Here is a 13,477-nt window from a genome sequence, read left to right as displayed (position 1 = left end):
GTACCTGGATGATTGTTAGGTATAGACATCTTGCACATGCTAGGGCATCTGTGAGTTATGGTCCAATGTCTTCTGGGGATGAACAAAGGTAGAAAAATCTTGCTTTTATTTACAATTTTGATGACACTCATTGCATTAACACACTTAAGATGAGAAGAGCCCCCTTTTTTAGTTGTGTGACCTTTCCACAACTAGAGGATTGCTGAAGGATAGCATGCACTGCAACATTGAAGAACAGGTAGCAATGTTCCTTCATGTTGTTGGTCACAACCAAAGGTTTAGGTGCATCTAGGTCCCATTCCTTAGATCTGTTGAAAAAATATTAGGTATTTCCAAGAGGTCCTATATGTTGTTGGAGAGCTTAGAGCAGAGTAATCCTTCCTCCATCTACTTCTGTCCCTACAAGAATACAAAATATCCGGAGGTGGAACCCCTACTTCAAGGATCGTCCTTAAAATTTAACCATGATAATTAAGCACAGGAAGCATGAATCCATAGTGATCTTTTGGTGGTCCTAAATGTAGGATTGTATTGAAGCCATTAATGGTACTCATGTGCTTGCTAGAGTACCAGAAAAATCAAGAGCTGCATTCCTAGGGATGAAGCATACAACTACCTAGAATGTCTTTGTTGTTGTAGACTTTGATCTAAGGTTTACTTATGTCTAAGCTGGGTGGGAAGGGTCACCCACCCATGATTCTCTAATCCTAGCTGATGCACTTCAAAGGCCAGATGGTCTGAAAGTTCTACAAGATAACTACAAAACCAGAACATGCATTAAAGTTGTGCCTATGAACATGATATCTGATCCCACTTCCTTGTCCCTTATTAGGCAAGTTCTACTTGGTTGATGCTGGGTATGTAGTTAGATCTGGGTTCAAGGTACCACTTAAGGGAGTATGGTTCCAGGATGCCTCAAAATGCAAGAGAGCTGTTTAACTTGCTGAGACATTCTTCACTAAGGGTTACAGTAGAGAGAGCTTTTGGGGGCATTGAAGAACGGTTCAAAATCCTTTACTACAAGCCTTTCCATCCCAACAAGAGCCAAGTGAAGTTGGTCTTGGCATGTTGTATTCTCCACAACTGGAAACTCAGACATGGACATGATGATCACGTACCACTAGAGGCTGCTTGGACTCCCAACCTCTTAGATGAAAACAAACCCAATGATGTTGTAATGGACAAAGCCACCTGGGAAGCTAAAAGGGATACATGGGTTGAGCAGAAGTGGCAAAGTCGGGGACGCATGAGGAACTAGATCATGTGTTTACTCTTTGTTATAGTTGTATCTTCTGTTTAGAACTATTTGTGTTTGAACTTTGCCAATGTTCATGTAAGCAGTGTTCAACTTGATTTCTGGTGTTCTGTACTTCTTTGACTATTTACCGCAAATATTATTGACTGTGAATGAACTTATGAACTTTGCTGCATTATAGAATTTCTATTATATATACCTTGTGGTTTATTGCATGTTCTTTAAGTAGGCAATGGCTGGTGTGGATGTTGGTATGCTTGTGGATGATGTTCAAGAAGCATAATAGGGGAATCCTATGTAGGGCAATGGTGCAGTTGGGAGGCTTAACTGGACAAGTGTCATGTCTGGGTTTATTCTGAGTCATTTCAATGAGCTTGAGGGGGAAGGGTTAATACTGACAAGGGGTTCAAAGATGTGCACCTGAATAAGGTTGCCAGAGATCTGTCAGAGTTCACTGGTCAAGAAGTATCTGGTAGTCAGATGTACAATCACCTGAGGAAGTGGCGTTCCAGATGGGTCAAGATATGTAGGTTGAAGGAGCTCAGTAGATCGCTGTGGGACAAAAATCGTTACATGATCTCCTTATCTGTTAAGCACTACACTGGTCATGTTAAGGTAAACATGTGTTCTTGTTTCAATGTGTTTCATTGTGATTCACAATGGCATAGTGTAATTGAAATGTTAATATGTGATGCTTAATCTCATCCTTGCAGGATCAACCTAAGGATGCTGAATTCCAGAATGTGCACCTAGCCAACTATGCACAGATCAATCTTTGCCAGTGGAGTTGCAACAGAGAGGTATGTGTTGACACAGAATCGTGCCAACACACTCGAGTGCGCTAGAACGCGCGAGAGATCATCAAAACAATCGAAACCAGCGAAGCCCTGGCGGACCGGTCTGACTGGTTCCACCGACCGGTCTGACCGGTGTGGAGCAGGACGCCGCGTAGACCTAGGAACACGAGCTCGGGAAGGACCCCGTCGGAGCTCGCGCAGCTAGGATTGCTCTGAGGTCGGCAGGCCACTCAGAATGCCTTCAAACGCTGTCGAGACACAGGAATTACAACAATTAGGGTTTGGAAAAAGCTAGGGTTTGAGAGGAAAAAAGTAGATGTAAATTGTATTGATTCCATTGGGAATAATCTCAATCGGCCTTGGCCTTAGCCTTTGTATTTATAGGCCAGGGAAGTCGTACCCCTTTCCAAGTCGATTTACATAAGGATTCTAAACAAAAAAACAAAATCTACTCGAATTACACAAGGCAGACCGGTCTGATCGGTCGGCCTCTGAGCCTGCCAAATTCAGCTGTCAACAGTATGATATGAGGTCCAATGAACCTCTAGGTGAGCCACCTTCCCAGGAGGCAATTGATCTGGATGTTGAAGCACCTGCACCAACACAGCAGCAGCCAACTGATGCCACTGAGGACAAGAACAAGGCTGATGGTTCTGCCTCGGGAAAAAGGGAGAGGGCAGCTTCTAAGGAAGAAGGGGGAACCATGGGTGCTCTAACTGAAGTTGTCTGGGGATTTGCTGGAGTTGTGAAGCAGACCATCCATGCTGAGAGGGGCCCTAGAATTGTGAAGGCAGTCTTGGGATGCAGGAACTTCACAAAGACACATCTGATATTCTGTCTTGACCATCTCATGGAGTGCAAGAGATTTGAACTTGGTTTTCTGGACATGAACGATAAGGAGAATGATCTGTCGCTGACTAACCATCTCACTATGCATGACTTGCTCTACTGATCCATGTCACAACTGATTAATGGTTTTTGTAGGAACATCTGGCTAGGTAACTTTTTTGGGCCACTAGGTCACATCATGATGCTTGAGAGGATCCATCTAACTTTTAAGTTACATGTCCTTTGATTTTAGAACTAAAACCTCTTCTGTAAAGCTAGGCATATTAGGTTGAGATGAGTTGATGCAATCTTAGTTTTGAGTGCACATTAGGCAATGCATGTGTCTGCTTATTTGTTGAAAACCTTGAACAACAAGAGTGCAGACAAATTGAGCTGGTTTTGTGCTTGTCAATCATGTTCTGTGCCATGTGAAGCCATTTATGTGTTGTGTGATGGCTCGTCTATGTGATGCCATGTGATACCTGTTATATGTTGTGTGATGCATGTTATTTGTTGTGTTATGCGTAATGATGAAACTCATAGTTTTCGATGTTGTATTGTGTAGATGAAGTGGTGTGTTGTTTTTAAAGGGAGAAGACTAGATGTGTATGGTGACCGGAACACATGTCAGATGCAAGTTACTGGTTTCAGCCATGCAAGTTTCAAGAGTTATAATAGCACAGAAGAAGCTTTGAGGGCATTCTATGGCAAATGTGAATTTGCTTTGAGTGATACAAGTCAGGTGACAGTCTGTTGACGCTTGCAAATAATCAATTTCAAGCGTCAATTTGATCAGAAAATCTTTAGCGTTTAAATGATTCATATGTATTTTTATCTAAAATAAAGTAGAAATCCACTATGCCTCTAGAAAATATGCAAAGATGGAAAATGGGACTAAAATGCAGGGTATGAGGGCCTTGTGATCCACGGGAAAAACCGTCGACCAATCAGACTGCAGAATTTAGGCTCACATGGATCAAAGGGCCCACATGTAGCACCAAACCGACATACCAGAGGTCTAGGCACGTGGAACAGTAATTAGGGGACACGTGGCGGCCTGCCAGAGCAAGGGGAGGCTGGTGGGGCCCACCTGGCAGTCGGCCGACCACCATGGTCGGCCGAGGCCCGGGCTCCATCGCCTTACCCCTTTGTAGGCAGCTTCGTGGCAGCTTCCTAAGGTCGGTTCAAGGTGCCACGCGTCGTCCAACCAGGTGCAAGATGCCCATTGAGCTCCCCCATTAAATATGAGAGGGGGGGTAAGAATGAGGTAGAGAATGAAAGACAAGCAAGAACACTCCTCTTATTTTTCTCTTTTGAGTAGTTCTAAGGCTAGTGGAGCTTAGGTGAATTAGTTGTCGGGTCGCCGGACATTCTTTAGGGAATAGGTATGTGTTCGCTACTAAATCTCTTCGGTCGTGTATACTTGACTTATCTTATAGTTATTTATATTTGCATGATTTATGCCCTATGGTGACAGACATAGATTTCATGATTAGTTTACTTTGCTATTATATGCTTTGCCTGGTTAGAGATTTAGTTCTAGTTAGCTTTTATATGCTCCAATATTCGTATGTTTGCTCTAGTATGATGTCTGTCCATCCGAAGGGTGGGGGCTCCATGCGGGATACTAGAGTATCACTTACTAGTGTAGACATAGTGTCTGGGTTAGTTAAGTGTTGCTGGATGTCGCCCTTCCCTACGGTTTGTAGAGGTAGCCTGCAGGTGGTGACAGCCCTATTTAGTGCCATCGTAATCCTCCACGTTCGGTTAGGGGGTAGGAGGATATAAATGTCTGTGATGGCTTGACAGTCATATCTGTCAACCATTTGCATAGTGCTCCCGTGTATTAGGAATAACTTGATAGTACCTAACCACTCTATGCAAAGTATAAAATGTTAGTAAACGGTATAGATAATTAAAAGAATATTAGATAGACCTTGACTAACTAATTTCTATCTAGCTTCTTGCCTTCTTTTACCCTTTGTTAGAAATAAGAGTTGCTTGTCTTCTCCCACAACCTTCATCCATGATTATCTTACCCCTATTTATATATTTAAATATTCTATTGAGATAAGTTCATGTCCTACCTACACAACTTAGTCGCCGCCTTCCCTGTGGAATTATAAATAAAACTCTGGTATACTCACTAGATAAAATGTTGCACCGGTTATTCCGTCCGCTTGCAGAATGATTCATGGTTCATTAGTTTGGTTATCAATTGCTATATGAAATGTCGAAGCATTTGTTGGCGCCGATATCGGGCATTTCTGAAGCTTATACCTAAACCAGTCAACCTGCAAGGGGTGCGGGTCGACCCTCTTTTGAAGTCGCTCCGCCCCGTTCCAGAGCGCATGGGCCAAAGCGGTTCAGCCCTAAACAAAAGAGGGGCGTTAGGTTGTGATGCCGATCGACCCCAATCGACCCTGGCGTCGATCCAACGCCAGCGCCGCCGCTCCTTCTCCGTGCTTTGCTTCTCCTGCCCGGCACGACTTCGCCGCCGCCAAAAAGGAGGCTCCCAAGGCCGGCCAATTAAGCCCGCAACCACCAAGACCATCGCTGCCAAGCCGGCCAAGGCTGCCGCGAAGCCGAAGAAGAGCGCCGCCACAGCCAAGCCGAAGAAGACCGCGGCCACCGCCGCCGGGACCAAGCGCAGGGCGCCGGAGGAGAAGGTCGTGGCGAAACCGAAGAAGTCCCCCGCTGCGAAGCCTCCTGCTTGGTATCGGATCTCAAGAGCTGCCTCCGTGATGGTGATCCAAGGTGAGATATCTGCACATACCTTCCCTTTAGATGCTAAATATTTCTTTTTCCAATAGCAATTTCTTGATGTTTGGTTGCCCTGTATACTACGACCCATTATTCCTGTTTTACTTTGCTCCTGACGTGTTGAGTGATGCTTAATCCTCGTGTAGATGTGTACTGTAGTTGCATCAATTAATATTAATTTTCATCGAGTTGTAGATTTTGGGGGTCATACATATACAGGCCAAGTACCCATTGTATTGTCTCGCATGTGTACTGTATATAAAGTTTCAAGTAGAGATCCTATTCCTGTAAATCTATGCTTTGTTTCAGACATTGAAAGCTTACCTGTGTGTGCATGATGTCTTACTAACATTAAATCTGACATGTTTGTTCTTTTCCTGTTTCAAACAGTTACTACAGATGGTAGCTACTTCTATGAATTGCTTGGGGCACTGTGGAATGTTCTTTCTTGCTGCTGCAATTTCTGACTTCTATGTTCCATGGGATAGTATGGTAGGTTCTATCTTCAGAAAATGTATTCGTGTGTTTATCATATTCAAGAAAACCAATCATGGTTGCCCTGGACGGGGTGCAACTTGTGGCATTATGCATATAGGGCTTCAGAGGAAAACTAAAACACATCCATATGAATATACATGTTAATTTATTGCTAATTGCTCCCAAAAATGTTCCCAACTAATAATGGTAAAGAGCTAGCAGCATTTGCTAGGAGGAATCAGAATAGGGCAACATTGGTTTTCCTTTCATAATGGTCATACTCCTTTTTTGGTGTACAATCTGAAGTCTGAATCACTAAGATCATAGAGCTGACATAGAAGGAGGGAAAAATAAGTAGTACATAGACTGCTAGCTGTGAGTATAAAGTTTGGTAAAGTTTAACCTTTCATCCCCGTGATTTGCTATGTGCCTATGTGACCTTATTTGAGGCCAGTTACATTTTCTTAGCCTTGTGTGAGCTGTCGGCTATAGGGTATGTTTAATTGGTTATTGGAAGTGTGTTTTTCCCCCATAATTTGTGCTATGTTGTATTTTTTCCATAATTTGTGCATTTATACTTTGTGAAGTTCAATTCAGTTCAGTTTACTGCTTACTCTGTGCAGTTCAGCTCACTGCTTTCATACTGCCTTTTTCCATTGTTCAGTTCACTGCATTTATACTCTGCATTTTTTTTACCTCAAGCAATTTAGTGCTGCAGCAGGAGTTGAAGTTTAGATTCATTTTGCAGGATTCATCCAGGATACAAAATGATTTATGCTGATGGTAATAGTGAGCTGAGATCGATGGTGTTTATCTAATAAATATTCAGATCCATGGGTTGATCTTGTAGAGTGCAAAAATGAGAGACAGTTCAGCTGTGTTGTGCATATGATCCATTTGTTCATTTCTGAAACTTCATTTTCTGAACATGCTTCTCATATGACTTTGTCAGGAAATCTTTTCTAGGACTGAGTTAATGTTCGTCTCAGCCAGACTTGTTGGAGTCTCTGTGATTTAAGTAGTATTTCACACTTTGTTATTTGAAATTACATAATATTTTGTGATTTCTATTCTATGTAGATTAACAATTAGTTAATATGCAAATGCCAGCAGCTTTAAGTATGCATAATTTCTATACATTTATTCCGGGTACGCATGCATGGCTGAGTGGTATGCCAAACCAAGTCAACCAGCTCAAAGCAAAAAACAACCATATGTACATGTAGGTTCGACCCCAGGTGCCCCACGGATCAGTGCGGTTTGTATAATGTGAGGTGCGGGTCGATCTGTGACCCACTTCCTACACTGACGGGGCAACGACAGGGGCGCTCCGACCCGCACCCCTTGCAGGTTGAGAAACCAGGCTGAACGACTCTGTTTTTGAAGTAGACGTTACGAAATACCAACACAGATAAGGAGTTGAATTTTAAAAGTCACAATCCATAATCCAAAGCTGAAACAAAACGGTGTAGAATAATTAATAGAAATAATTATCAAGATATTGAACTAAATTTACCAAGTTACTGAACAATGCTCAGTAATAGCTCGTCGATTATTAAAATAATAAAAATTTGTTTTATTATATATATATATATATATAGTTCTATTATAATGCACCTAGGTGCATTTTGTATAGAGAATAAACTCACCCTCTCAGTTACAAATGGATTGTGACTAGATGCAACCAGATCGGTTTGAGTTGCAACTGGTTCGGACCTAGTTGGAACTGGTTCGCGTCCCGTTGCAACCGGATCGGTCCAGTTCCAATCATTTTTGTCTGGTTGCAATTGGTCTATTCTCTCCGATCTGTTGCAATCAGTGTAGTTTCTTTGTTGCAACTTTAAAGTGGGTGCATTTTCCACAGAGAATGCATCTTGTTGCATTTTAGCCTTGTGGTGTGTGCGCGCGTGTGTGAATCATTCATCAGATATTGAGTAGATCGATACATGAAGGCACTTCCCAACTTAGTCTCTCAAGCATATTTATGTAAGAGAAATTTTAGAATGATTGAAAAAATAGGAGCCGTCCATCTAATAAAATCCTTTGGCGGTGAAGGTAGTAAATACCAGAAGTATCTAGGGTAAAATACCTGGTACTTTCAAAATATAGGACCAAGTACCAAAAAGTAGGGCCGAATACTAATTTAATTTAACTTTTATAAATACTTTTCCTTGATCAACGGCTAGAAACAAATTTAAGGTAAAAGTATCTAAAAGTACTCATGGGTGCTTTACAATCATCGTAGAAGAGCTCTATTTATAAATGTATATTGTGGTAGAAGTCAGATAACCTTTTTTTTCAAGGAATTACGTGTCTGTTCTGAAAAGCCGTGAAATTATTTAAGCTGCAAGAGCAGCCTAATCCGATAGCGACAGGAGAGGCCAAGCTGCCGGCGTCTGGCTTGAGTTCATGTATCCATCCACGTGGAGAAGTTGTAGCAAGTGCCCAAATAAATCCAATTAATGTACGTACTAAGCAACAAACAAACAAACAAACATATTGGGAGCTTAGTCTAACTTGCACGGCCGGCGCACTACGCCGCGCCCGTTTATCTGCTCTTGGCAGCGCTGCAGCCTGCAGGTCACTTACTATTGCTAATAACAAAACACTGCATCAGAGAACACTGTGCGATCACATATGTCACTAGTCACAAAACGCTAGAACAGAATGCAAACCTATAGAACCACAAAAACATCGATAAGATCAAATGATTTATTGGATACAGAGTAGTCATCAGCAAGCTGTCAAGCAAAAAACAAATTGAGCAGAGGAGTACACATCTGTACATAAGACAATCTTCAGGTAATGGAATGACCGAAAAATAATGTAATCGTGTCCTATTTTCCTGTTCCTTTTTATTGAGATTGATTGAAATATAGTACGTGAGTAAGTCTGGAACTCTAACTGGAAGCATTACATGATCGTGTCAATGAAATCCTTCCAAATGCTAAGAGGGCTGTTGTAAGGAACATGGTCCATTAGATCATTATTTGTGATTTTGTGACAAAATAATCAATGCGACTAACAAGTTTGTGAGATCACATTTATAGGAGTTTTAGGTTCCTTGGATACAATTCAATGTGTCCAATTCGCTGCAGAGATGTGTCCAATTCACCATCGAGACACTCAAACCGTATCTCAGTAGCACCGGTTGAACTGATGGTCAAGAAACATGTGTCAGTGCATTCACCGTACTATTGACCAAAGAGCATGTCAAATGCGAAGGAGCCAACTCTTCAGCACCGGTTGAACCGGTGGCCACCGGAACAAGGCGTCGGTGCAATGACGTCAACGTTGTAGGAAAATCAAGGCAGAACCCTTCAGCACCGGTTGAACCGATGCTCCGTCGGTGCAATGCATCGGTTTAACCGATGGTGGCTGAGTTAGCAGGACAGGCGCGTCAAAAGGCCAACGGCTAGTTCAGAGCCATGTGTGACCGGTTACACCGATGTCTAGTCATCGGAAGTTCCGATGCCCTACGCAGAAATTGGATAACGGCTAGTAACACCCAACGGCTAGTAATGGCTCTATGGGCTTGGAGGCCTATATATATGCCATCCCCCGGCCATTTCAAGGTTGCTGGAGTTCTAAGACATTACACCCACGCCCAAAAACATCTATAAGCCATCCAAGAGCTTAGTGATCAAATCTTTAGTCCTTAACGCAGCTTTGTGAGTGTTTGTGCTAGTTTAGCTCTTAAGTGAGTGAGAGAACAAGGTGTTGTGCCTTGTGTTGTGGTTCTAGAGTGAACCAACATTGTATCTCGGTGCGCCGGCCTCTTGGAGCATTGGTGGCTTGCCGGCACGTCAATGACCCTCCGGCTTGGTGTGGAGCGGCGTCGACATCTTTGTCCGGGAGACGTGGAGACTCCCACCCTTCTTGGTGAAGCTCCTTAGTGGAAATCAGAATCAAGGTGACTGTTGTGACTCGGTATCCCCAGAAGAGACTTGATTGCCGATAAGCAATACTCTTTATGAGTGCTTCAACAACGTAGATGTAGGTGTGCCTTTGTGGCTAACCGAACCACGGGATAAATCCTCGTGTCAAAGAGTTTGCTTCCTCTCATCCCTTCATTAAGCTTCCGCATTTATGTATTGCAATCTTTCTGTGCCTTTACTTTCATAGAGTATTATCTTGATAGGATTGACTATAGGTTGCAAAATTTGTTTTGGGATGAGATTTTACACTAGTTGAACCCTAGTTGCACATCTAGATATCATGTTTTAGTTTATGTTTTATACAAATTAGTTGGAGCCAGAAGTTAAGGTTCTTAGTTTGCCTAATCATCCCTCCCCCTTTTAGGCTACGAGCACTCGATCACTTTTAGGCTGCCCAACATAATAATAGGAAAAAATGATCCACTACTAGAAAACAAGCCTTAAGTACCAGTATGAAAATGAACCGGTACCTATGCTAGCTTAGGCACCGATTTGTCTTCACACCGGTACTTTTGGGGTGGATGGAATCTATGAATGAGTCTTAGGTACCGGTTGGTAACACCAACCAGTACCTAAGGCTCATCCATAGACACCGGTTGGTGGTACCACCCGGTACTAATGGAAAAGTTACCACCCGGTACCTATGGAGAGTCTTAGATACCGATTGGTGTTACCAACCGGTACCTTAGGAGCCTTAGGGTCCTTCACGTGCTATCTCAAAAGTAAAATATCTCTCTTTTTGTCACATGTGCTGTGTAGGTGAGATGGTAAGAGAGGTACACGCGAGTCAAGAAATCATTGGTTCGAATTCTAGCTACTATGTCAATATTTTTCTTTTACGAGAGCCTTAGGCACCGGTTGTTTTACCCGATGACTAAGGCTCAGACTTTTAGTCCCTGCTACGTAGTGCCGGTTTGAAAAACCGGTACCTAAGAGTCTCACCAATCGGTGCTATAAGCCTATTTTGGCTACGTAATACCGGTTTGAAAAACCGGTACCTGCTATAAGCCTATTTTCTAGTAGTGATCGTACCAAAATGACAATCAGCATTTAAAATAGGATAAACTGAAGAAGCAGAAACAGGAAACGGAGGCACACAAACGTAACGAAGGGATCCGTAGAGGCTGGAAATACCCAACAAGATAGAGCCGAGCTGTAGCTTACCGAGGAAGACGAAGGGCGATGAAGCTGAGGACACGATCGACACGCACAGCAGACATAGATCATCAAGAGGCCCAAAATGGAAGCAAAGCAGCCGAAATGGAAGCAGCCCACTACCGAAGGAAAACAGCATGTGCGCATGACGGACGGTAAAAAAAAATGAGAAGACACGTATGCTGTACACGCATCATGTAGCGATTCGTAAAAACGGTAGAGCTATGCCGGGGCTGGGAATTCTTGCAGTAAGAGTTCATTACTTATATGCAGAAAAGGGCTTCTCTTGAAAAGCAACATGCGTAATTCAGACATCCTTGTGCCCAAATTATTTAGTTCTTCCTTTCTGATGTAGCATTCCGTTTGATTTTGTAGTTATTTGCATCTCCTTTGATTACTTATTTGCCCTATAAATCTTTATTATATGTATGGAAAAAGTTCAGCTTACACGCTCAAACTATTATTAAATTCGATTTTCAACCTTCAACAACAAAACCAGTTAATAAGAATCATTCAATTATTGAAACCAGACAAGTTTAATCTTTAGGTGGTTTTGTATTTAAAAAAATAAAAAATTCTAATTATATCTAAAAATTAAAAATAATTCATTTTAAATAAAAAATATGAAACTGTGCCAAAAATTTTCTAAAAATATAACCTATCTGCTTTTGCTCTATTTGAATCTTATTTATTCAAAAATAATAGACTTAATTGAATAAATACTAGGAATATAAAAAAATTGTATCCTAATAATTGATAAATAGAGTGCAAAAAGATATGTTATATTTTTAGAAAAATAATGGCACCAATCTTGTATTTTTTTTATTAAAATAAATTTCTTATGAATCTTTAATTTAAACTTGAATATTTTTAATTTTTGCAAAATAAAAACTACCTTTGAAACCATCTAAAGGGTCAAATTTATCCAATTTTGATAGTAGGATGATCTTTGTTACCTGATTTCATAGTTAGAGGTTGGGAATCAAATTTTTATGATAGTTTAAGTGTGTAAACCGAATTTTTCACTATATGTATAAATGTTACATAGCGTTGCCCAACGTAGCACCCTACTTCTTGTCCATCATGTTCAAAACATGATTACAAGCTACTTCCCGGTGGACAAAACTATGCGTCGACAACATGTTCGGGATCTGGCCTAGTCGAGGCACTAGCTACTCAAAGTCAAAATCAAAGCGTCGACAAGATGTTCTTTTGTGTAGTTGCCAGTTGCCAGCGTTGGAGACAATGTGTCGATCAAACTGGCGAATAAGCACTACTAGGGATTGACGGAAGTTATTGTAGTATTCTCACTATTTTTTTAAGTCTCTCCTCTAGGTACAGCTCTAGTATCTATTCGTATATGCACATATACCTACTCTACACACGCACACCTCACTCACACCACACATGTACAAACAAACTTACAACTACACTCAAATCTAAATCACATTCATCTTAAGATCACCAGATAGCTCCGTAGGTAACGAGTGTGTCACAGTCTCTTTGTGGCTCCACGCATGAGAGACGGCGGACTATAGGAAACTATAGTTCCCGGATGAGCACCCCGCTCGAGCGGTGCTCAAACACTGGCGGGCTCGCTCACGCACCTGGCGAGCTTGCCAAACGAGCTACGACTCGTTCTCAGTATTCTCACTACTTAGAGTAAGGGTTGCGCAAGGCAAATATTTAGGGAATGCACGGTCATGGAACTTGTAATTATACCTGATCATGGTTCATCCGACCCACCCAAAACCCAACCCGATCAATGTGTGGTTGGGCTCGGACCAAAATTTTTTACCCACCATAAAACTGGAGCCGATTACGGGTTAGAAATTTTTTGACCCCGACCCGATTCAAAATTTATACAGAAAAAAAATTAGGTTTGACCAGATCCAACCACATGTCGGGTCGGGTCGGCTCGAGCTAAGAAATCTGACCGGATGGTTGTGTCGAGCTAGATTTCTGGCCAAAGAAAAAATACCGGATTTATTTTAATCTGACTTGATAAATGATTAGATATACTTGTAACCATAGCCATACAAGCAGATTGAAACTATCTCAATACTTTGATTATACCTAACCTAGCACCAAAAAGAAGACTTAGACCTCATTCTATGTGTTTTTTGTCCGAATAAATCCCGTTTCGATAATAAAAATTATTTATTGATTTTCTATAGAAATCTTAAATATATTCTCAAAATATTGTTAGGGCCGGCCAGCCAGCCAGCACAGCTAGGACAAAGAGGACATGGTTTCTCTTTTTG

General features: G+C 41.7%; 1 protein-coding gene across 2 annotated transcripts; it reads left to right on the top strand.

Moving 5' to 3' along the window:
• Window positions 1-5,175: 5,175 nt before the first annotated feature.
• LOC120676913 (histone H1.11R-like) lies at window positions 5,176-7,242 on the top strand. Of its 2 annotated transcripts, XM_039958249.1 has the most exons (3): window positions 5,176-5,637; window positions 6,034-6,135; window positions 6,869-7,242. In XM_039958249.1, exons 1-2 carry the CDS (start codon window positions 5,232-5,234, stop codon window positions 6,108-6,110), a joined length of 483 nt encoding a protein of 160 aa, XP_039814183.1. In that variant the 5' UTR covers window positions 5,176-5,231; the 3' UTR covers window positions 6,111-6,135; window positions 6,869-7,242. The 2 variants fall into 2 exon arrangements, with proteins under 2 accessions (XP_039814183.1, XP_039814185.1); XM_039958251.1 differs by lacking the exon at window positions 6,034-6,135.
• Window positions 7,243-13,477: the final 6,235 nt, after the last annotated feature.

This window comes from Panicum virgatum, chromosome 5N (genome assembly GCF_016808335.1).
Source record: "Panicum virgatum strain AP13 chromosome 5N, P.virgatum_v5, whole genome shotgun sequence".
In the NCBI taxonomy this organism is placed as follows: domain Eukaryota; kingdom Viridiplantae; phylum Streptophyta; class Magnoliopsida; order Poales; family Poaceae; genus Panicum; species Panicum virgatum.
Note: the sequence above shows the minus strand (reverse complement) of the source record. Positions and strands in the feature narration are given on the sequence as shown.